Source organism: Pyxicephalus adspersus, chromosome 4 (assembly GCF_032062135.1).
Source record: "Pyxicephalus adspersus chromosome 4, UCB_Pads_2.0, whole genome shotgun sequence".
Classification (NCBI taxonomy): domain Eukaryota; kingdom Metazoa; phylum Chordata; class Amphibia; order Anura; family Pyxicephalidae; genus Pyxicephalus; species Pyxicephalus adspersus.
In genome coordinates, this window is record NC_092861.1 from 153164433 (window position 1) to 153188584 (window position 24152).

Consider the following 24152-nt stretch of genomic DNA (forward strand, 5'->3'; position numbering starts at 1 on the left):
GGGGGGGGGGCAGAGACACAAACTACTGGGGGAAATCTCCAACCCTTTCAGGGAATTAGTCATATATATGCTTGCATGGAGTTTATTACTAATTTCCACTGTACATTCAGCTCCAGAGCATTTTTCCCTTTCTTTAATTGCCTTTTTATATTGTTTAATATCCTAAGTTAACTGTAATTACCTAATACTATTAATTAAAAGTGGAAACATATGTTGCTGTTGATTTTATTATTCTGGGTGATATTTCGGACTACAATTACATTTGTGATAATAGAACCTGAAGCCTTATGGGTAAAGCAATTACTACAGTAGTATTTATTTGGCTCTGTGCAGTTTATGGACGGGGTGACTCCTGGACTGACTGCAAAACCCAGCACCGCTATAGGAAAATACCACGGCCCAGCGTTAGGATCATTGGGAGGAATGTCCCATTGTTGGCGTCAGTGATCACCTTTGTATTTGCTTTTTGTATATATCAGTTCTTGTGTAGGTGTTAACTTATAACCAGAATGAAAGTGAATTTTCCATTATATTTCTGCAGTATCTCTGATCCCTATGTAACCGCCATTTATAAATTGCCACCCATTCTTCCATGCTTTATAAGATAAGGAGGGTGACAGCTTTCTTACTAGTAACTAGTAAACCTCACCCACCCTGGCCTATTCCTTTAAGCCCCTCCCTGGCCTATTCCTTTAAGCCCCTCCTTTGCCTATTTCTTTAAGCCCCTCCCAGGTATATTCCTTAAAGCCCCTCCTTTGCCTATTTCTTTATGCCCCTCCCTGGCCTATTCCTTTAAGCCCTTCCCTGGCCGATTCCTTTAAGCCCCACCCTGGCCTATTCCTTTAAGCCCCTGCCTGGCCTATTCCTTTTTAGCCCCACCCTGGCCTATTCCTTTAAGCCCCACCCTGGCCTATTCCTTAAAGCCCCACCCTGGCTGATTCCTTTAAGCCCCTCTCTGGCCTATTCCTTTAAGCCCTTCCCTGGCCGATTCCTTTAAGCCCCTGCCTGGCCTATTCCTTTTTAGCCCCCCCCCCGGCCTATTCCTTTAAGCCCCTCTCTGTCCCACATGCTGACTCACAAAGAGATCTGCTAGCCTGGCGTGTGTATATTGCACCAAACATATCAGGATATTCCATATTGACCCAGGTGAAATGATTCTGAGCTCTTTATATATATCATTTCAAGAGCCAGGATTACAGGGAGGCAAACTGGGCAACAGCCTGGGGCCCGCATCTTTTCCAAGGCCTCAGTTGACAGAATGGCAGGCACCTTAAATGCTGGGACCTCCATGTCATATTTGCCCAGGACCCCAATTTCTATTACTATTTGCACACAGGGGCCCTTTATTCCTGACCGTGTCACTCATACACAGAGAAGCCCGCAGTGCGGCCCCGTCACTCAGCAGCCGCCGTGACGCTTCCTTCTTCCTCTTCGTTATCTCCATGTCTGTTATTTCCAGGCGTCTCCCGTGAAGGTGAAGATGGAAAGCGGAGGCGGTGTGTAAGTCCTTCATTACTCAGAGAGCGGCGTACGCCTTCTCGCATGCAGCCCTCATCATTTGTTCCCGGCACCGCGCTCCCTGACCCGGGGGCAGCGACGGCGCACAATCTGACGGCTCCATTAAGGTAGCTTCAAGCCTAACGAGTCACCTGTCGCCTGGCCGCGCTCGCACATGTCTGGGATTACAGAGATGGCTCTCCGCAGCTCAGACTCTTCATTAGCGTGCTTCTGGCGCAGCGGTTTTCATCTCAGCAGATGTTGGAGTGTGCCGCGCGTGAAGTTCTGATGATAAGTGTTTGGCGCTCCGTCCCCTCCGCCCCCCTCCCCTCAGATCCTTCGTGCTGCGTTACGTGCCGGAGACGCCTATGGAGAAGAATCGGATCGGCTTCTTATAACCTCCAGTGAGCCTGACGGATAACGCGGATAAATCTTTCCAAAACTCTCCACTGAAAAACAAAAAAATCGATGCCCAGGCGCCCTGGTAGGATTCTGGAACCGGATTTTCGTCCTTTTTTTTAAGCTTCATTTAATTGCATGGTGACTTTAGATGAATTAAATTATTCGCATTGCAATAAGTTCGATCTGTTGGGATGTAAGATAAAGCGGGTTACTCAGATCTCAGATAAACTCAGATATGTAAAACCTTTATTAGGATAATGATCCTGCCATGAAGGTCCTACTTCCGGCACGTCCTGGTATGAGGTGACAACTCTTTATTACACCCCACCCCCTCCAAATTTCACCTTTTAAATAAACAAACCCCCAAATTAAAAGATTTTTTCCAAAATTTTGGAAGAAACTCATTCCCATTTCAGTTTTGCTCATAGATGGATGTCGGACCCCCATATTCTGATGGATCACTGACAGGGCCCATCATACTCAGGATTTCAAGGTCTGCGTGGTGTTTGAGCAGTCGGAAGTGTTGGAATGGCTGGGTGGAAGAACCACAGTGCTGACTTTCAGATTTGTACGTTTTATCCTTCCCAGAGGGCGAGCGCCAAGAGGCGTTAAATAAAAATGGCATTTCTGCTGATATTCGGCGTTCTTCCCAAACCGTCCTAATAACAGAAAACACTTTTTATTGGTGTAATAACCAAGAGCGCGGCGGCCTTCTCCCTATCATGATATAATGGATGTTTTTAATAGCTCGGCCTCTGGCAGAGGTTTATTTTGGAGTTCAGCATACACTGCAGACATGAGTAATGGAGACCCCGCGCCATGGCAGCTCAGGTCCAGCTGCTGGGAAGCCGTGGTGGAGCTGGAAGATGAAACAGTTGGTGAATCCGGGAGGGCAGGAAGTGCGAGTGCATTAGATGCTGACCACCTTCACCCTCCCTCCACCGAGAGCTCGCTGCTATTAATGCCGTATATCAAGGCTTACTAACACAACGCCAGAACTCCGCCATGCTGTAACTCAATCAGACATCGCCATTTATTGCTCCAATCCAGAGATGAGCAGCTGGGGAGGCCACCGGTCTATATATCTGTGAGCAAATTATAAGAAATGTCACAGTCAAGGCAAACTCTTCCATTCCTTCACCCCCACTCACACAGTAACAACCTATTAATAACCACTGATAGCTCTGACATATACCGCAGTGCTGTACAGAAAACACTGAGCCAGTCCCATCAGTCTCTGTACAGAGGAGCTGACACTCTAATGTCCCCCCACAGCCACACACTATTATTATACCTTTTATATAGCCCTGACATATACCGCAGTGCTGTACAGAGAACACTGAGCCAGTCCCATCAGTCTCTGTACAGAGGAGCTGACACTCTAATGTCCCTCACAGTCACACACTATTATACATTTATATAGCTCTGACATATACCATAGTGCTGTACAGGGAACACTGAGCCAGTCCCATCAGTCTCTGTACAGAAGAGCTGACACTATATAGCTCTGACATATACTGCAGTGCTGTACAGGGAACACTGAGCCAGTCATTTATTGTACGTGTTGATTGGACATTTTTGTAGAATATAATCTGACATTTTCCTTAGGTTTATCAGATCCCCGCCATGGACATGATGAGGATCTTTTGCTGATCTCTTTCAGTTGCCCCGGTGGTGGAGCCGAAGTTCCAGGACATCCGGCAGGAGATGAAGCGCAGTGTATTGCTGCGATGCAACATGCTAAAAGGGAGTCCAGTGAAAGTGGCCACCGCCGTGTGGAGGTTCAACCGAAATCTTCTCAGCGTTCCCCCCATAGAACAACAGGAATATTCTGAATACAAAATACCCAGCATGAGCCGAGAGACCAGCGGCACCTATGAATGTACCATATCCAATGACGTGGGCTCTGACACCTGCGTCTTCCAGGTGACCGGTGAGTGGGCAGGCAACTTTATCTTTCACATTACAAGACGGGTTTGGGTTGGCTTTGCCCCCCCGCAGGGGAAATGGTGCCAGAAGTTGGTGAGTGGGTGCCAGTCTGGAGGAGTTGGCATTACTAGGCAGCTTGTATTTACCTCCATCTGAAATTTGTAATGTAGGTTTGAGGGGTTTATGGCATCAAAGGACTTACATTTCAGTAAATAAAACGCGTTTATTGGATTAAAGCAATATAAAGTTATATTTGACAACAGTTGATCTGGCACCATTGGACTTATACATTGATGAATCATTTCCAGATCTTTCTGTATGTAGATCAATATTTTATTTACAACATGTTTGGTGTCCTGACATATCTGTTTTATATAATCAAACCCAACGCGTTTCACAGGTAATTCAGCTGCTTCTTCAGGAATATCTGAAAACAAGATAACAATATACATATTTTATATAAGAGAACCTTGTGGAGATCAAATAGATCAATTCCATGTAGATCACACAGGCGGGGATCTATCTGACTTACTTCGGCTCCTAATGCACAATGTGAGAAGCTTCCAGTGTGCAGGAAAATCAGAGTTAGAAATTTAATTCCAGCTGATACAACTGTGCCAGACTGGAAAAAAGGTTGGAGGGTAAATTTAATAAAGGGAAACAAGGGTGGGGTATATTAAATGAAAGAAAGAATACAGGGCAGATCTATTAAAGGGAAGCTCAAGGCTCTTGTAATGAAAGAAAGTCAAGAGAAAGATTAAATGAAAGGAAGGCTGGAGGGCAGATTTAAAAAAAAGAGGAGACTGGAGGGTAGATTTATTAAAAGGCAGGCTGGAGGGCAGATTTAATAAAGGGCAGGCTGGAGGGCAGGTCTATAAAATGCGGGGCTCGAGCGCAGGCTTATTGGCTGGAGGGTAGATTTAGAGATCCCATTTTTGTTTTTCTTGTTCCAACACATTTTGTTCTTATTTCCAGGCAAAGCCTTCAACCCAGAATTTTACTATGACACCCCAAACCCCATCGAATCCAACAAGCAGTTTAAGAACTACTCCTATCTAATTCAATGGACCCAGAAAGATCCAACTGCGGTGGATCCAGTCACTGGCTACAGACTAGACTTCAAACCGGTAAGATCCCACAACTGGACGACAAGACAACTGCATTGAGCTTCTTGCTGTAACATAATAATGCAATTAAGGGGCATGAAAACCAAATATGAGCTATGATGATAAGTTGGCAATGCTCTGTCACTGTCTCCTAATTGTGCTCATGTATAAACCTGTCACATGGGTTCTAATTGGGAACTACCAGTGGTCAAAAGTAGCTGCAAAGATAACCACAGCCCTGTGACAGATCACATTTATTAGAAATGAATGAAAAAGATATATATATATTTTTTTAATTTTATAACCACACCCGTTTCAAGGCACATGGCCTGGATGGCCAGGATGGAAGCAAGCATATTCCCACTTTAATACCCATATCAGGTCACATGACTTTTAACATTAGGAGGGGGGAACCTTGCAGCAAACCCCAGCACCTATGCAACCTAATTATATCCCAATGTTAAGGAACGGGAACATTTTCCTACATTTGTGTTCCCCAAAAAGAAGATAGTAAACCAAAGGGCACCTAAGGTAAAATTCAGGAGCCCCATTCATTAGTAAAACCACCAACTACAAATATAAAAGGAATAGCAATATAAAACACATATTTACCAGCATTTTAAATCAAGTTTATTACATCTAGATCGGTCAATCATGGCCTTTAATGTTCAGTTTTAGTTTTTCAGAATTAAATCTGTGATGTTAGAGAATAATTTAGGATTTTCCTGATCAGGAGCAACCACCATGTTTATTGCTGGGACCCCCGGTACAATAAAAATGCACCCACAATGAGAGCCATGGCGGTCATTACAATACAGACCTGATTTTCTATGGTTGCGTCAGATGAAAATAATTAAATCTCCGTCATGTTTCTTCTCTCATATAATCTACTTTGAAAGGCCGTAGAAATAAAAGGTACGGCGACCTGTAATGTGTGCTCGCCCGTCACATGTAATAAAATTCACCTGACTTAAGATTTGGCATGTGATGGAAACGTGAACATCCGGCTTCGGTGATATTATACAGCAAAAGGTCACCGGCTCTTATTTGGAGAAGGTCAGCAGTGAGGAAAGATGGCAGCTCAGTGACCGTCAAGGAATCACAAGTCAGGCGCGGCTTTATGTATCATTGCGGCAATGAAATTATTGAACAATTCGTGTAATCATTGAGATTTCCTGGTGACATGATTGTGTTTATCTCAGACTTAATATTTATTGTTTCCTTATAGGAACCCATTAAAGGATTTTAGGTATCAGGAACTTTTATTAAAACCAACCAATGGGAGTAGGTGAAATTAAATGCCCCTTACATGGGTGGCGAGTGCACAGAGTGGGGCTGATTTTATAAAGATCTCCGAGGCTGGGAGGATGTACTTTCATGAGTGAAGCTGGGTGATCTAGCAAACCTGGAATGGATTTCTTCATTTGCTATTTGCTAGCAAACGTTTTGAATCCTGAATCAGATGGATTATTTGGCTTGCTGGATCACCCAGGTTCACTGATAAAAGTGCATCGTCTCCAGCCTTGGAGAGCTTTAATAAATCAGGCTCATTAGGTTAATGCACTTGTGTTGAACTCACATTTACACACATTTAAAAATATTGACTTTGATGCACAGTGCACCGAAAATCCGGCATTCCAGACTTTTTCAAGGGAATTGCACTCTAATGTAATGTGTTTGTGTATTGGGGTGCTTTGAAGACAACATATCACCGTGTGTTACTATAATGCACCAATGTGAACCGTCCCCAACCCTGCCCAGCCAGGCTTGTGATCCATACTTCCAGGTCTGAAATCTCTTCCTAACAATGATCTGCCATGTCTGTGTGTTGGCATGAGACGGGAGCATGAGAAAGGTGACCACACAGAAGTGCAATTGGGAGACAAGTTCAGAGTGTTGTCACCTCTATCTGAACAATGAGCATTCATGGCAGGATCATCAGGAGGTACTTTATGAAAGCTGCTGGTTGTCACAGATTGACAATGGAATGATTTTGAAGCTTGAGTTTTTATTTAATTAAGTTATAGAATAGATTGATCTAAAATGATACAGTGGCAAGAGTCCATTTTGATTGTGACAAGTTGATACATGAAGATTATTGTACGGTGTTTCAGTTCCTTCTCTTTATCATGGATCTGTAGTGACGGTTCCTCGGGGGACGGGTCTGTGACTTCTTGCACTCACAGGATGTCCTCGGTCTTTTAGGTTGGATGACTCCTGAAAGACTGAGGACATCTAGTGGTAGAATAAAATATTGAAGAAGACAGCTCTGATAGAAGGTAATTATTGCAGCCTGAGCTGCTTTTTTCTTAAAAACCTTTGGGAGAGATTCCTAACTTTTCAGAACGAAATCTGTGATGTTAGAGAATAATTTAGGATTTCCTATTTAAAGAAGGCTGTAAACATGACTTCAAACCATTTTAATATGGAACGCTGTACATACAAAGATACTGAAAAGCAATGGATTGCTTTGTAAATGGAAAAGCGGGATTTGCACTCTTCATTTCAGACCTGTGTGCTGCTTATTTGTGCATAGTGGTGACATTTCCATTACAAACCTGGAGGACTCAATATAGAGTTTGACCTTTCCCGGAGGTCCTTCATCCATCCCTCACCCGGTACTTGGAGCTGCCACATTTTATCAAGCAGCCCAGGTAATACATTAATCACAATGCGATCTCTCAGCCACGCAGAGTGCCTTTAATATCCTTTCTATACGGAGCGCAATATGTGTTTGTATCGGAGGGCAGCCAGGCGTTGCAATGTGATTTCATTAAAGCCACCTTGAAAGGATAATGGAAGAGATATGGCTGAATGTAAAGAGCCTCTTACAGGCGGATACAAAGACTGCGTTCTATTCACCGCGCAATGGGATCAATACATCTCCCTCTCTCCTCGGATCTGCTCTCAGCGGGAAAAGCTTCCTGTTCCAGCAGATAATACTCCCTTTAAGGTGGGTCACTGGGGGCAGCCATTACTGCAGCCAAAATAAAGGACAACTCTGCTAAACGCACCATGAAGATTACAATTTACTTACAATCAGGAAATCATTGTATTGGAAATTCAGCACTGGCAGTTGTAAGAAAGTAGAAAAAAATCAGATTGGGGGAGGAATAGGATTGCTTTGATGGAGGAGAGTGCAGCCACTTCCCGCACCATGGACCAAAAAGAACGGATGACACGGAGCCGATAATTGGGAGAGTTCCAGCAAAGGATAATGAACTCTTTCATCATTTTAATTACCCCAAATAACCATCGTTTAGTTTATGTTTTCCTGTGGGACGCCATTTATAGGGCTGATCTTTTTATTTTTTGGACATCTGCTGGATAGGGAAGGCCAGTGATGATCTGCAAAGCCTTGGAACATACATTGATAGCTAGGGAGAAGATGTAGGAACATGTCCCAAGAATAAAAGCATTTGGTTTTTCTATAAATGCAAGAGATAAAAAAAACATAATAAAGCTGCTTACCAATTGGCCCAAATTTGAATCTCGGTCAGGCCTCTTTCTGCATGGAGTTTGCAGGTTCCCCCTGTGTCTGTGTGGGTTTCCTCCCACATTCCAAAATCATGCAGTTAGGTTAATCGGCTCCCTCTCATAATTACCTTAGACTGTGATAGTGACATATGACTATGGTAGGGACATTAGATTGTGAGCTCCTATGAGGCACAGCTAGTCACATGACTATGGACTTTGTACAGCGCTGCAGAATATGTTGGTGCTATGTAAATACTGTGTAATAATAATTTATGAGGTATTGCAAAACACCATGAATATGCAATTGTCACCAAAATAGCTGGGAGGTTACAGGGAGGGGAGGGGGAAGACATATCCCAAGTGAAAACAAATTTTAAACATAAAGCTATTCTGTAATTACGAGTTTAACTATAGTTGGGAAAAAAAGCTTTCAAAGTTGCCCCAAATGTTACAAAAAGCCCCAGGACTTGGAATTGTCACCATTGCAAATATGTGAAAGAATATAACCTCCCCTATCCTTAAAAACACATCACCAGGTTCTGAAAGAAGTTAGCGGAATAACATGGATTTAGAAGAAATATATCTTAAAAGATTTGCATCCTATAGACTTCAGTGGGGTTTGCTTCAAACATCAACATTCCCCGACACTTCATAAACTTTTATCTAGTTCTTGCTGAATGCTATATTCTCCTGCAATGGGATAAAAAACAATACCCTGGTGTACAAAAAAATTGAGGGATTTGAGACTTTTGTGTAAATGTTGAAACACTCAACCAGAAAACTGTTTGTAAATATAACCAAAGTGTATAACCTGAATCATTTTATTACCATTCATCAATGTGAACGCAATAAACTAAGATCTGATCCTAGAGGGCAGAGTTTGGGAATGGGGGTTGTGTGTTATTATGATTCCTATGTGACTTCATAGTCACCAGGGGCAGATTACTATTGAGGCAATCCAGGGGGCGCCACTCTGGGCTCCATGAAGGCCTTTGCCTGCCGTTCACAGGTGACACGGGATTACCTGAGGCTCAGAATCTAAGTGACCCCCTGGTCTTCACCAGTGCACCCCGCAAGGGGGGATAGGCCGGTGACCCCAGTGGGCATCATACTACTTTGCTGCAAGGAGGTCACCAAGTCACCCAAGGTTCTCCCCACCAGGGGGTGACAGGGATCAGATGACTTAAGTCATAGGTGAAGCAGTTAGCCGAGGTCAGGGCAGGCAGAGCCGAGGTCAAATCCCGAGACTTAGAACAGAGAACTAGCTGGCAGAGAGACAGGAAATGCACTGAGCATCCAGCAACCTGAACCTGGAACTGGAGGGGTTTATAAAGTCCAGCAGCCAATGGCAGGACAAGACTGAACAATCTGCTCATTGGCTGCAGCACCTGATCCAGAATCCCCCTTAGCTATGCACATCCCCGGTTTCTGTGCAGGGGATGCCAAGAACAATGAAAAATTCACAGCTACAGGGATGCAGGGGATGCTGCGGCTTGCTGAGCTGATGATCTGCAGATGAAGTGGTAACAGTAACAAAGTATGGACAAAATATATCAATGAGCAACCTCATATTCCTTCACCCTTAGCCTGAATGGCAAAAAGACTGGGAGGGTTTTCTAAGTGAATGTCCCTGCAAGAATGATTGATCTTTTTATTTACAAACAAGCCCCCCCCCTTATATTTTCCTGGGGCCCCATTTTGTCTAAAACCATTCTTGTTTATGGAAATTCTAGTTGACAAAAATGCATTTCAAAACTGGAAAAATGATAATATTATTTATATTGTTTCTGTTTTGTATTTCTATAAAATCCAGAGAACATAAAATAATTATTGGAGGGCGATACGACCCAAAATAAAGTCTTCTATATGCTTAGAGTCCTTGGTTTCCTTAATTTACACCCTGGTTATTTCTGACTTACAAATGCTTGCCAGAAAACAAAGAAGCTGTCTACAGAAGGTGTAATGACTTTGATTGGAATCTATTGATTTTGTTCCTCCTCGCCTCGGGCTATTATGTTATAAGAGGTGTTAAGCAGAGGGAGGTGGAGCCTTCCAATATCCGACGCAGAGCTGCAAATTAAATCTAACTGCTGCAAAAGTTTGTGATTTGTGTCATTTGGAATTCAGGAAGCTTAATGGCCCCTCGCCGGCTGCAGCGTGGAGTCTGTGAGCTGAGTAAATGAGTTATATGGATCATAGGGCCTGGAGTCTATGGCAGGGGACGGGGTTTGGTATATATTTTATTCAGGTTTTATGTTTTGTTTATAGTGATTATTGGAAAATCCTGACCCAGTGCCATGCTCGGTGTATATTGTTCTGGCCCGGTCCGTCCTCTGTGATTAATGAATATTGGAACCTCTTGGTCCTAGTAGTATGCTCTGTGTGTAGAAATTGGTGGAACCTTCTAACAAGATCCATTCTCTGTCTCTATCAGTTTTCCCATGCAGAGTTCCTCCAGAGGTTGCTGGGGGTTCCTTTTGTACCTCTCAGGTCAGTTTAGGTGGCACCAATGATGTTTTTGGCTATCTGTAAGGGTGACATTCCCGATGGCCACCATACTAATATACTGTGAGCTGTGGTATAGGAATTATAAAAGGGGGGCCCTGAAGAGCTGAAAGTTATTTCCAGGGTTCGCCCATTATACAAGGTTGAGAATCGCTGGTATACAATGACTCGTGGGACCTCCTGATGTTGTGCCATCTTCTATACTGACTTGGTGACATCTTTATATATTTAGTGATTGGTGGTACCTTCCGACCCAGTAGCATGCTCAGTATACAGTGATAACCCTGGACCTGGTACCATCCTATGCTTATAGCAATTGGTGGCAATCCTGATCTGGTGGCATCCACTGTGTATTAGCGCCACCTACTGACCTGGTAACATCTTATGTTTATAGTGATTGGTGGTACCCCAGTGGCATCCTCTGTGTATGGTGATTATTGATATCTTCTCACCTGGTGCTATTCTCTGCTTGTAATAGGCCGGATTTTTAAAGCTCTCCAAGGCTGGAGAGGATACGCTTTCATCAGTAAAGCTGGGTGATCCAGCAAACCTGGAATAGATTTCTTCAAAGTAATTTGCTATTTGCTAGCACATCTTTTGAATACTTGACCAGATCCATTCCAGGTTTGTTGGATCACCCAGGTTCACAGATGAAGGTGTATTCTTTCCAGCCTTGGGGAGCTTTAATAAATTAGGGGCATCAGGGTTTAGGAGACAGAAGAAGACGGGTAGGTGAGGGTGAAGTGTTGGGTTTTGAGGGCTCTTTAAATAAGCAGAAAGTAGGATCAAGCTGAATAGGAAGAGGAAGACCATTCCAGAAAGTCGGGGCAGCTCTATAGAAGTCTTGTATCCGTGCGTGTGATGAGGTTATGAGTGAGGAAGTCATTAGTAGGTCATTGGGGGAGCAAAGAGAGCGGCTAGGGGGGTATTTATTTATCAGGACAGAAAGGTAAGTGGGACAAGAACTGTGGAGGGATTTGTGTATCAGGTAGGTGGGTGGGAGAAGAGCTGTGCAGGGATTTGAAGGCAAAGCACAGGAGAATAATTTGATTCTCAGGAGAAACAGAAGCCAATGAAGAGAACTACGAATAGGTGGGAAGGCTGTGTATGGGTAGGTAGGTGGGCAGGCTGTGTATGGGGTAGGTAGGTGGGGCTGTGTATGGGGTAGGTAGGTGGGAAGGCTGTGTATGGGGTAGGTAGGTGGGAAGGCTGTGTATGGGGTAGGTAGGTGGGTAGGATGGATAAGTCTGGCTGCAGCATTCATAATAGATTGTAATGGAGAGAGTCGGGTTAGTGGAATACCAGAGGGGAGGATGTTCAGTAGTCCAGTATAGATAAGAAAGTACTGTAACCCAGAACCTAAATACCACTGAAACCCTAAAAAACACCAAACACTTTTGTTTTACCTTCCCTAATGACTCCAATGCATTTTGTCCAAACAAAAAACCCTTCACTCCTAGTACTTACTGATGCCAGATCCGTCCATATATCTTGTGTCCGGGGCTTTCTATTTAAGACTGGATTCTCTTTTAGAATAGCTTTTATTTCTAGTGATTGAGGAGCAAAAAGATAATTTTATATCCTTTTGTATTTTGCTTTTCAAAATCCCAAATAAAGATAACAGAGACTGCTGATCCAGGGAACATCCGATTGCCTCATGGTATCAGGAAGGAATGTTTTTCCCTGTTGGAGTAAAATGTACCCGGAGTTTTATTTTGCCTTCCTCTGGATCAGCTATGTCCATAGGGTTTTATATCTGGGATATGTTTATTTCCCTAGTGGTTGGACTTGATGGACTTATGTCTTTTTTCAACCTGACTTACTATGTAAGTGGAAGAAATTGAAATCAATAGGCAAAATATTACAATTCACATTCAGGAATTATTTTGATCACAATGACGTTGTTCACCAGTAAAGCTCGGAATTTCTTATAAAAACAATTTCTGTAACGAGCCAATCCGTGACACAGAATGGAATTGTCTCTACAAGCTACAATGTTGCTATTTCCTTAACGACTCCATTGAGTGTATAATTGGCTGTTATTTGTGTCATAGTGAAAAATATTAATAAAATATTTCTTATAAATCCTTGTAGAGAGTAAATGGTGAGCAGTTTATTAAAGGAGAGGATTCTCTTCCAGTAACCAAGACTGATATAAAATACAGAACACTATTTGTTCCGCCACCTCATATTACCTGCCACAAACCTGGCAAATTTAAAGCTTATGAAAACATTTAAAGCTAAGTACATTTGTAGTGATATCTCATTCCCATCTCCCTTCTATACCAATCTATAGATCACATTGCATTGTTCCTTGTTACAAATACAACTGATGAATGGTTTTGTATTATCTGATTGTAGGCAAACATGAAGGGTACAAGCACGGTGACGGTGGAGGCGAAGGACAAGAGGAAGGGAGCCCTTTATAAGTATCGCTTACATGACCTAAAGATTCCTCTGAGTTACGAGATCAAGATTACGCCAATCACCGTCTTCGGCCATGGAGACCCCGCTACCCGCATCATCCGATACACAGAGCGTAGGTACCATATTGCCTCTCCATACAGCTGTTGTGTTGCATATATTGTAGATTCCTCCTTTATGGTAATACATTTTTATTGAATGTACAAAAACAAAACAGAGTAATCATGCAAAGTAACTAGAAATATAGAAAGTATATCTAAAAGTAAAGCATTGATATACATTACCACAAATTATCATATAAGCAAAACTCCCTATGTGACAATGCAGGATAAAATATTATGAACACAGAAGGGGATTATTGGAGACAGGAAAAGGGGAAAAGGGAAGGAATTAGAAGGAGAATGGAAAACAGAGCCAATATTTCAGATGAAAGACAAACCAGAGAGTGATCGATGAGGAGGGGAGGATTTTCATAATCCATGGTAGCCAGATAGCCTCAAACTTTGTCATAATATGTAACGGTCGCGCGTTTTACATGGGTCAGCATGCAGAATTATTTGTTATTATACCGAATCTATAGATTCTATATCTATATAATCTATATTTATGTATAGAACTTGTCAAGCACCACTAATGGCCAGAGATGCTCCAATATAGTGATAACAATATCCATGCTACTTTATAAATGAATCTTAGTTCAGAGAGGTTTACCGAAGGTTTCCTGAAGCTGTGTTAAAGACAACTTTTCATTTTTTTGGTACCAATCATTCAAATTGAATACTCTTTGTAAAAAAACATATAACATATTTATTATTAAATCACATCAAAACACTTGTTCATTACCCCTACACTAAACATAGAACACCTGATCCTAATACCTGTGTGTACTTTCTACTTGAATCTTTTTATATAAATTTTGATTTCTCCCCGTTCTGAACACGTTTCGCTTTTCCCCGGCTTCATTAGAAGAACAAATTAAAAGGGATTTCTACCACTTTTTCTACAAAGAATATGTAATTAAAATATTATAATCATCAACTCCGATTTTATTTTCAAGAATATTTCCAAAACAACTTTCCTTTGAGTTCAGGATTGCCACTTACCAATATATTGCTATGATCATATAGAAAGAACCAAGCAAGGGTCAATCATTTTAAAAAAGAAAATGAGATAGATGGGTCAAAATCCCCCGTAACAATCACCAAGGAATGATCTTAGAATAGGCACACACTTATATATGGTAAATATCAATTTTTAGAAGGATTGCAGATTTTTTTCCTTTCTGCTTTTTAAACAGCAATACCACCCCTGCATAACCTAAAAAGAAACTTATATGTGAATATAGAAATCAGTTCTATTCAAAACATTCATTTGTTGGTGAATCATTAAAAAAAACATTTATAAATAAATAAAATAATATTATTATATATTACAAAGCAACCATTGATGTAAAATTGTGTGTAATGGTTTTGGCAGCTCAACAAAATAATTGGCAGAAAATGTAACACTCAGAGATCAGAGAAATGAGCTGCAGCTCCTGGCAGCCTGGAAGAGCTAACATGAGGATACTAAAATGGAAGATTGTGACCTGGAAATCAAGCTAAGAGTGATCAGAGAACAGAAGAAGATATAACAAAGCCTGAGCAGCAAACCCAATACAGTCCCAATAATATTCCCTTCAGCACACCATAATAATATAGGTCTGATTTATTAAAGCTCTCCAAGGTTAGAGAAGATAGGCTATTATGGGAGAACCTGGGTGATCCAGCAAACCTGTAATGGATTCTTAAAAAATTATATGTTATTAGCTAGCAAATGTTTTCAATTCTGGAGCAGATCAATTCCATATTTGCTGGATCACCCAAGTTCACCCATCTATCTTCTCCAGTCTTGAAGAGCTTTAATAAATTAGACCCAATGGCTGCTGTGAGCCCTCAGGGATTGGGTTATCTATTCCTTGAAATAATTGGCTTTCTAATTATGACGCAGGTGACCAGAAAAAAAAACCTGCTGTATGGGTTGTTCATTATTTCTGGTGTTACCTGGGGGGTCCAACATAATTCTATGATAGTGAGGAATCTGAACCTCATCCCTGGTAACTGTACATACAAGGGCAAATTATTATCATAATGTAACAAAGACAATTGTTTTATTCCCTAAATAAGATAAACTAGTAATATAAAATATATATATTCACTGGAAACATTGGAGGGAAAAAGGAATCAGAGACTCGGGGAACTCGGGGATCCCATCGCTGTTTTGGTCTAATAATAGCCGGACCCTACATGGGTCACATTGGGGTCTGTGATGTTCTGGCGCTGATTGGTGGACCTGGCCCAATGTATCTTTGTAAACATGTCCGATCCTCCAAGATTCTGGTGATATATGAAGACACCGCAGTTTCATGTTTTCACCATAATACGGTGCCTTTCCCGACCTGATTTCCATCGATGTCTCCCGTGAGAGGACGGCTGGGCGGACGCCCTCGGACCAGTGACGCGTAATGCCCGAGAGATGGGGGGAGAATGTGTGCAAGCTGCCCTGACAGTCCATGTTATACTACATCTGAATCATAGGGCGGTGAATTATTTATACCCCTCAAATTAACTCCTTTCAGCCCTGGACAAAGATAAATATCACAAATATATTTACTGCATTGGATAACCCCGGTAATTCAGATTTAATTAGAATCAGTAGATCAAAAAAAAAATTCAAACATAACCTATAGAAATCTATTCCTACAAAAGAATTCAAAACCAACAGGAGCTGACACTTCATTGGTCCTACACAGTCACACACTATTATTATACATTTATATAGCTCTCACATATACCGCAGTGCTGTACAGACACACTATTATTATACATTTATATAGCTCTGACATATACCATAGTGCTGTACAGAGAACACTGAGCCAGTCCCATCAGTTTCTGTACAGAGGAGCTGACACTCTAATGTCCCCCCACAGTCACACACTATTATTATACATTTATATAACTCTGACATATAGCATAGCGCTGTACAGAGGAGCTGACACTCTAATGTCTCCCTTTACTATGGTGAAGGCAGAGCAGTATACATTCGGAGACACAAATGACGAGTAATAAACCCAGGACCCGGCATTACAAAGCTGTGTTGATACCCCCGGTGCCATTGTTCTTCCTGCACTCTGCTTGCTGTCATATACCGGGATGTGTGAATATAATTGGAGTTAATGAGAAATGGCCTTCGGTCAGTATAAAAGTATAAATGTTTTAGAGTTTCTGACGTTTCAGATGTCAGTCGCCTTGGTAACCGGGGTGAATCCGATGAAATATCTGCTCAACTTTGTTTTCAAACAAGCACCCTGGGGGGTATCCAGCAGCTAAGTACCCCCCTCCCCTCCCAATTACCCCAGCAAATAATCCATACCTGGCCTGCGTAGCAATGGTGAACCCTGGCCGGCCAACGTCTCCAGCTTACTCCATGGTAATGCGGATTTATGGCCTGCATTACCCTTCCAAGGAGAGACAGAAATCTCCGAATCTCCTCTCTCAGCACTGGGCTGTCCAAGGCCTGTTTGTTTCTTATCACTGGACAATAAAATCTTTTTATGTCCCTCATATTGCTGAGGCTTTGCAATCCTCTGTAAGATTTAGGCCTTTCCTCAGGGACGCTCGCCCTGCCATGTCCCCACCGTGACCCCACAAAGGTTGTCTTAGGACAGAATTTAGTATAAGAAGGATGATACCACCAACATGTAACCTAAAGTCTCTCCATCAGAAATAGGACTTGCTTCCAATGTCAATAATGATAAAGATGTCTGGAATGGTTTGTATATAAAGAAATGTATTGGGTGGAGATTGGACACATCGAGCGCTGGACTCACTATAGAATATACTAGATATATATTAATAATTTTAATTTATTTCTAGATATATTCTCTGATATGAATATGTAGTAAATAAAATATATGTTACAACTATTATTATCAGCATATTTTCTTCTCTTTAGTTCTATAATTTAAAACAAATGCTAAATTATTTCTCATATTATCTTCCAGCTATCAATTACCCAAACCCAACCGGTGAGTATTGCACCAGTATAAGTCACTTCCAGTCACCGACATCTCCATTCCCAAAAATAAAGACCTAACTGATATAAAACCTCCATCCTCTGCCATGTGCATTCCATATTGTATTCAGTTTATCCAACTTCCGTCACTTCCAGTATCTGTTATTTCCATTCTCAAAAGTGGAGACCCAACAGATATCATCTCCAAAACCATCCATCTCTTCCATGTGCATTCCATTCTCTCTCATCTATAATCAATTCCTATCACACCTAATCAACGTCATCGCCTCCAGCCACTTCATCTGCCTTCCATATTGCATTCAGTATATGCACCTTCCATCACTTCCAGTTTTTGCCATCCCTATTCTTGTAAGAAATTTTGAGATCCAAATGATATCATCTCCAAAGCCTTCGTCCTCTGCCTTGAGCATTTTATTCTGTGTCTTCCTGCAATCAATTCCCATTATACCCAGTCAATGCCATCCCTTCCAGACACTTCCATCTCCCTACTATATTATATCTCATATCTCCAACATCAACCACTGCTATCTTCCTCCCTTATTATAGATGAGAGTACCAATCCCTCCTCCTAGTCAGTTAAATGTACTGCTGCCTCAAACAAATAAGAAAAATACATCCTGTAATTTACAAAAAGAAGAGAATAAGAGAAGCAGTTTGTTTTTAGGCAGTGAGTAATTTTATTATTGTTAAAGTGATTCATACAGCAAAACCAATAGTTAGGAATGGTCATTCTAATTATTATTTTATGGGGTGAAGAACCAATCAACTATACATATTACATTTCATGAGATAGTGGTCACGGTAATGTCCCATGTCCCAACGTGTTTTGCCATACAGCTCCCTCGGGGGATTTGTTGAGAATCTTATCACTTAGAGACCATATTGGGGTTTCGTCCTTACATGAACAGGTTCCTTAAGAGGAAGGTGAGATCCAAGGTAAAGGTAATGATCAGAATGAGGGAATTTCTGCTGGGGAAGTGGTCAGGTGGAAAAGGGTTCTCAACAAATCTCCTGAGGAAGCCATATGGTGAAACGCATCGGGACATGGGATGCTGGAACCCCAGCTTCTCTTTTGTATTGAGGGTACCCAACTGCCATTGTCTCCAGCTAATGCCATTATCCTTCCCAACTGTATATGGTGAACCCAATGGCACCATCCACAGCCACTTCCATTGTCCTTCCTCACTGTATACAGTGAACTGTAATTTGCTTTTTATGTTCTCTTAAGTGTTGTCAACACCTAATACCCCAATAAACTGCCATCTCCTTTGCTTACTCTATCTAATGTACCTTACAGCCAATTTTCTCCATGCACCACCACCTTTTTTCACATTGTACCAACATGTCCACTTGACGTCATCTCCTTCCAATGCCATTTTATTTCCATGTTATGTCTAGTGTAGAAACTGTCATCATCTCCATCATCTGTGTTTACTGTCATCTCGCTTCCATATTGTATCTAGAGTACCCAACTGCCACTGAGCTTTAATAAATCAGTCCATTGCATCTCGTATCTCCAACTGCCGCCACCGCCATCTTCCTTTTTCTATTGTATGCAGTGTAAATTGACCGCAAACACCTCCAGCCATTGTTCTTGTCCTTCACTTTTGTATCCAATGTTGCTGACACCTATTACTTATATCCACGGCCATCAACCTTCCATATTGTTTCTAGTGCACCATCACCTCCTACAACTGCCATCTCTCTTCTGTACTGTATTAAGTGTACGCTACTTGTATTACCTCAATCCACTGCTATCAATAATACCTGTTGTATCCAATGCACCACCTGTCATCACCTCCAAGCAATTATATTTCCAGTATTTGTATCTGTATGCCTTTGCAATGAAGAGGAACTTAAAAAAGGACAAGGCTCATTTGATATATTTATGATTACCTAGCAGTCAGTTGTCAAATTGTGCCATATGGGTTCAATTCACACCATGCCCAGACCTGCTAAGTAAAACAAAATAGTGACTGGTTCTCTTTATGGAAACCTGTGGCAAACCATGTATATTTATTCTTACCTGTATTAGCTCCTGGCATCCAATCAGAATTCATTGCTAAAGCCAGACTGGCACATGATGGGTTCTGATGGATTCCCTGGATTCCTGCACTTACAGATAAACTCTTTAGAACAGAAACTCTTTTTGCGGTATGATTTGCCACATTGTATCTTATTTATTTTTTATTGTACTGCAATGTAATTTAATGATTTCAGATAATGTGAAGGGAAACGAGGCTGAACTACACACAACAAGGCTTTTTAAAATGATGAGTGGCAGAAACATTGAAACATAACTTGTGCACATGCCACAACTAATTATTTATTGGTGAAATGTCAGGAGTCGTGTACGGGTGATGAGCAGAAATGCTACCATTTAATAGTAAATCACATTATTGATTTTATGGCGTCTTGGGGGATATGTGCGAAGAAAACACCTTTTCTGAAATGCACATTTTCTATTTGATCCACAAATCCTAAATATTTCACACTTTCCGACTTTCATCTATTTTTAATCTTGACACAAAGGCAGCACAGTCTGTACGTCTGTAATGGTTGATTCTTCTTTGTATCGAATGGCACAGCTATACCGATGACATTAATTAGCGCACAGAGGTTTTGAAGTCGGCCCTAGAGACCAGAAAACGGGCAGCTAAAGAGCAAAGCAACCAGTTATTGGCATATAAAATATATATATGCTATGTGACCAAATGTCCGCAGACAACATCACACCTATAAAAGCTTCTTGGATGTCCCATTCCAAAACCATGGCCAGGGTTGTCCACATTGTGTTGGCCATAATAGCTTTTGCTTCCCTGAGAAGGCTTTCCATAAGATTTTGGAGGGTGTTCATGGGTATCTATGCCAATTTGTAAGGACAGGTGCTGATGTTGGATGAGCAGACCGGACTCACCATTCCAATTCATCCCAAAGCTTTTCAGTAGGCTGTCAGGGCTCTGTACAGGACACTCAAGTTCCTCCTCACCAAACTGGTGACCCCATGTATTTATGAAGGGGGCTTTGTACCCCGGGGTACAGTCATGGGGGAACAGAAAAGGGTCTTCACCAAACTGTAACCACAAGACTGGAAGAACACAATTGTTTATTATATCTTTGTACGCTGTAACAGTTCTCTTCACTAGAGATACCTGAACTACACCTGAATTTCTTCATATTTTTGACCGTACAGTAGATGATGTGGACAGATCTCGGCCGGTATTTGGCCATATAGTAGAGGTGTTTCAGAACCAGTGCCATGGCAGCTGATGGTGCTTACCCCCATTCTTGAACGTTTTTAGTATGGATATAAATGGGCACCTAACAAGCCTAGCCTGGCCTGGTGCACCCTGGGAGCCTATTCACCTGCAGATGAGACCTATTAGTGAATGGTTGGAATTACATCTGTGGTTGTGTTGCATCTGACCTCCAGGACCTAAAATTGAGGATGAATGAATATTTTGGCCCTGATTTATTGAAGCTCTCCAAGGCTGGAGAGGATAAACTTTCATCAGTGAAGCTGGGTATCCCGCTGGGTAACCTGGAATAGATCCGGTCCAGGATTCAAACATTTGCTAGCAAATAGCAAATGACATTGAATAAATCCATTCCAGGTTTTCTGGATCACCCAGCTTTACTGATGAAAGTGTATCCTCTCCAGCCTTAGAGAGCTTTAATAAATCAGCCCCTATGGCTGGGCTGTATGCTGCGAATTTCAATATTGTGTATTAACTTTTTCTAGAAAATTCATATTGTCTCAATGTATTTTGGAATTATACCCATGCATGTTTCAACATTTAATATATAAAGTTGTTGTTAACTTTAAAGCCCCTCTAAAATATGATTTAAATGCATTGATTCTATGTTTAAAATAAGGGAGCTTTTATACAACCGGCTCCATAACACGTAGACGATAATAAGAACTTTACACAAGTTCTAATCCTTCACTGTTCTGTCCAAAAAGTTAAACGTTTTGGCTTTAGATAGACATGAAGGGATCCATGGAGCGATGCCAGTGCGTTTGTTGGCCGGTCATGAGACTTACAATATGGCCATTTATGATGAGGGCATGAACCAGCATTTTATTTCTATCAAGCACACTGACATGATGGGCGCTGGATGTGTTATAATAAAGGAAATGGCAGCAGGTGCTTAGGGAGTGAATGTGATGTGCAAATGACAGATCACAATAAATGAATACCCCGAGGAAAGAAGCTCGGGGACCGGTATTATGTGGATATTGTCAACACTAATTATAATTTCTGAAGTGGGAGAAAAGCAAGATGGTAGAAAAATGACAAGTTATGTTTTATTCATACAAAGTATAAACACAAGACAGGGAACGGAGATAGAAAGATGAAAGATAAATGTGAGTATAATCTATCTGGAAGGAAGTCTGAAAGCCAAATCAGATGCCTAGGACCATGAATAAAGCCGGGTAAGAGAAGGGTTCCAAATACAAGACCCGAAGGAGCCAACAGGGAAATGGTTAGGAGGGGGAGAATAAAAAAGATGCCAGAACTTAATAATACTCAAATCAGAACTGTCAGGAGAGTCAAAGGTTAAAGGCAGATTGACAAGAATGAGAATGGAATAATTGACTGAATTATCCAGTGAATAAGTCATGGACACCCAACAACCTGGAAATGGAATTCCTCTTTGAAAGACTTCTCCAACATGCGAGTGCTCCCATTGGCTTTCACCAGATTGACAATTATATATTTCATAGTCTCACTATTAGGAAGCAATCCCGCCTGAATGTTGGATGTACAATGAGTGCATGGTGGTATTCCGGATCAGGAAGATATCAATCCTTGACCTTGGCCATGCACCTATTGACCAGTGTGTGGTTAATTGGAGGATTCATAGGTGGAAATCCTAATCTGGCATAGAATATTTTAAAATTTATAGTTAGAAAACCATCTTGAGTTTGAATTTTTAGATCAGTGACTTCACAAAGGTAAAAGTGATATTTGTTGTATATGGAAAGCACCAACGTTATGACTTTCAGCTGGGATGTAACCAATCTATTGACAGATTTCAGTCAGTCTTTTATTATGTGTGAATATAAGTACAATGTGGAGCCCATCTAAATGTTACTGACATGTATTTTGTGCTCCAGTTTGTGCCATCCATCTACAAAAGGTGTTCATCGTCACCCTATGTGCTTCCTACAGGTTATTAACAAAAGTCTTTTTTCAGGAATAGATTATTCACATGACCCCTCTTCTCCATTACCCTCCTTTTATCTTTAGTCTTGCATGATTTGTTCCTTTATCTGAGCACATGCCGCTCCATATGTCTCTTGCTGGCGGCATTGTGGTTTAGCACACCTTGCATGTGCTTCCACTGACAACCAGCAGGGGGTTACCACCTGGCTTAGCTACACCTGTGGCTTCTAATCAGTACACCTATTCTATATATTTCTATATATTAATCCTATATTCTGGCTTTACATGTCTCTCTCTATCTTAGCATTGGACATGAAAACTTGTACTGGAATCCTTGTTGTTGCTCTGGCCACTGAAATCCTGTCCTCGGCTTGTTCGTGGCTATTCAGTGTATTCTGCTAATACTGGTCTCCTTCCTATTCCTTCTAACATAATGTTACTACTTTTAATATAAGAGGATTGGGAAAAGCAGGGTTCAAGGTAGAGATAGCAGATGGTAGGGTTGGCGGTCTGACCTCGGGATGGCATTGTGCGTGACTGGTGGATCTTCTCCTCTTGTTAATTCCAGTGGGGACTTTGCATTGTGACTGCTAAAAGGTCATTGTTTGCATTCTGGTTAGGGATAAATGAAGTGGAAAGGAGAGGTCGGGCCTAGCTTGTTAGAGAACTAAGTGGCAGAACGATGGCGGGAGGCGAACGCTGAGACATAGCGGGGTGGGAGCCACATTTCTTCTCCTTTTGTCTAATAAACCCAATGGAAGCTGTACTGGTCACCTCTCTCCAAATTATGCGCTCTATAAGGAGATTTGTAACCTTCTACTGCCTGCCATTGCTCCATATGAGAAATAAAGGGAGCTAAAAAAAACAAGATTTCAGACAAATAAATCCACTTTATGTACTGAATATCTGGGGGGCCTAAAACATATGGGGGGCATCACATCTTACCAAAAAACATGTCTGGAGAAAAATACATTGGCAGCTTTACCATAATTTATAGAAAAAAATCACCACTTTGGTAAAATGCATTGGTGTCAACTTGAAATGCAAAACATATTCCAGTTACTGCAGGGTATAAATTTCCCTTTTACCCCCGTGGCAGTAACCCCATGTAAACAAACTCACTTCACAATAGAAGGTAAGAATCTGTTTCCATTTGCCGGCTGCCATCTTGTTTGTAGAATTACCTCTACGTGTATATAGAGGTGCAGCCGGCCTGACTTCCCTAATTCTCCCACCCAAAAAGAAAAAATTATGCCCTGACCAACAATCCACTGATATCAAGGATAGTACATTATATATTTTAATGGCATAGGTAATGGGACATTAATACTCCTACAGACACCAAAAATGGGAAATATTTCTCCCAATGACACTAATGATGGGGCACAATTCCTTCCATTGACACCAACTAACAGGCATTTCCTCCACACTCACTAAAACCCAAAACAAGACAATATTACATCCACTGATACTGTCATTAGGACTTTATTCTTACTACTAAAAGTCGAAATTCCTCCCATTGATACAAATGACAGGGCTCCATGCTTCCCAGTGCTATAAATGATGG

General features: G+C 41.5%; 1 protein-coding gene across 9 annotated transcripts in view; it reads left to right on the top strand.

Moving 5' to 3' along the window:
• Positions 1-24152, top strand: part of MDGA1 (MAM domain containing glycosylphosphatidylinositol anchor 1) — a 133427-nt gene that overhangs the window by 88220 nt on the left and 21055 nt on the right. For 5 of the 9 annotated variants that reach the window (XM_072410014.1, XM_072410007.1, XM_072410008.1 and 2 more), the window contains 4 exons: positions 3563-3832; positions 4804-4955; positions 13278-13455; positions 17383-17406. In XM_072410014.1, the coding sequence (XP_072266115.1) occupies positions 3563-3832; positions 4804-4955; positions 13278-13455; positions 17383-17406 (624 nt within the window). Of the gene's footprint in view, positions 1-3562; positions 3833-4803; positions 4956-13277; positions 13460-17382; positions 17407-24152 lie in introns of all 9 variants that reach the window. The other 4 variants (XM_072410015.1, XM_072410016.1, XM_072410010.1 and 1 more) reach the window with 2 other exon arrangements.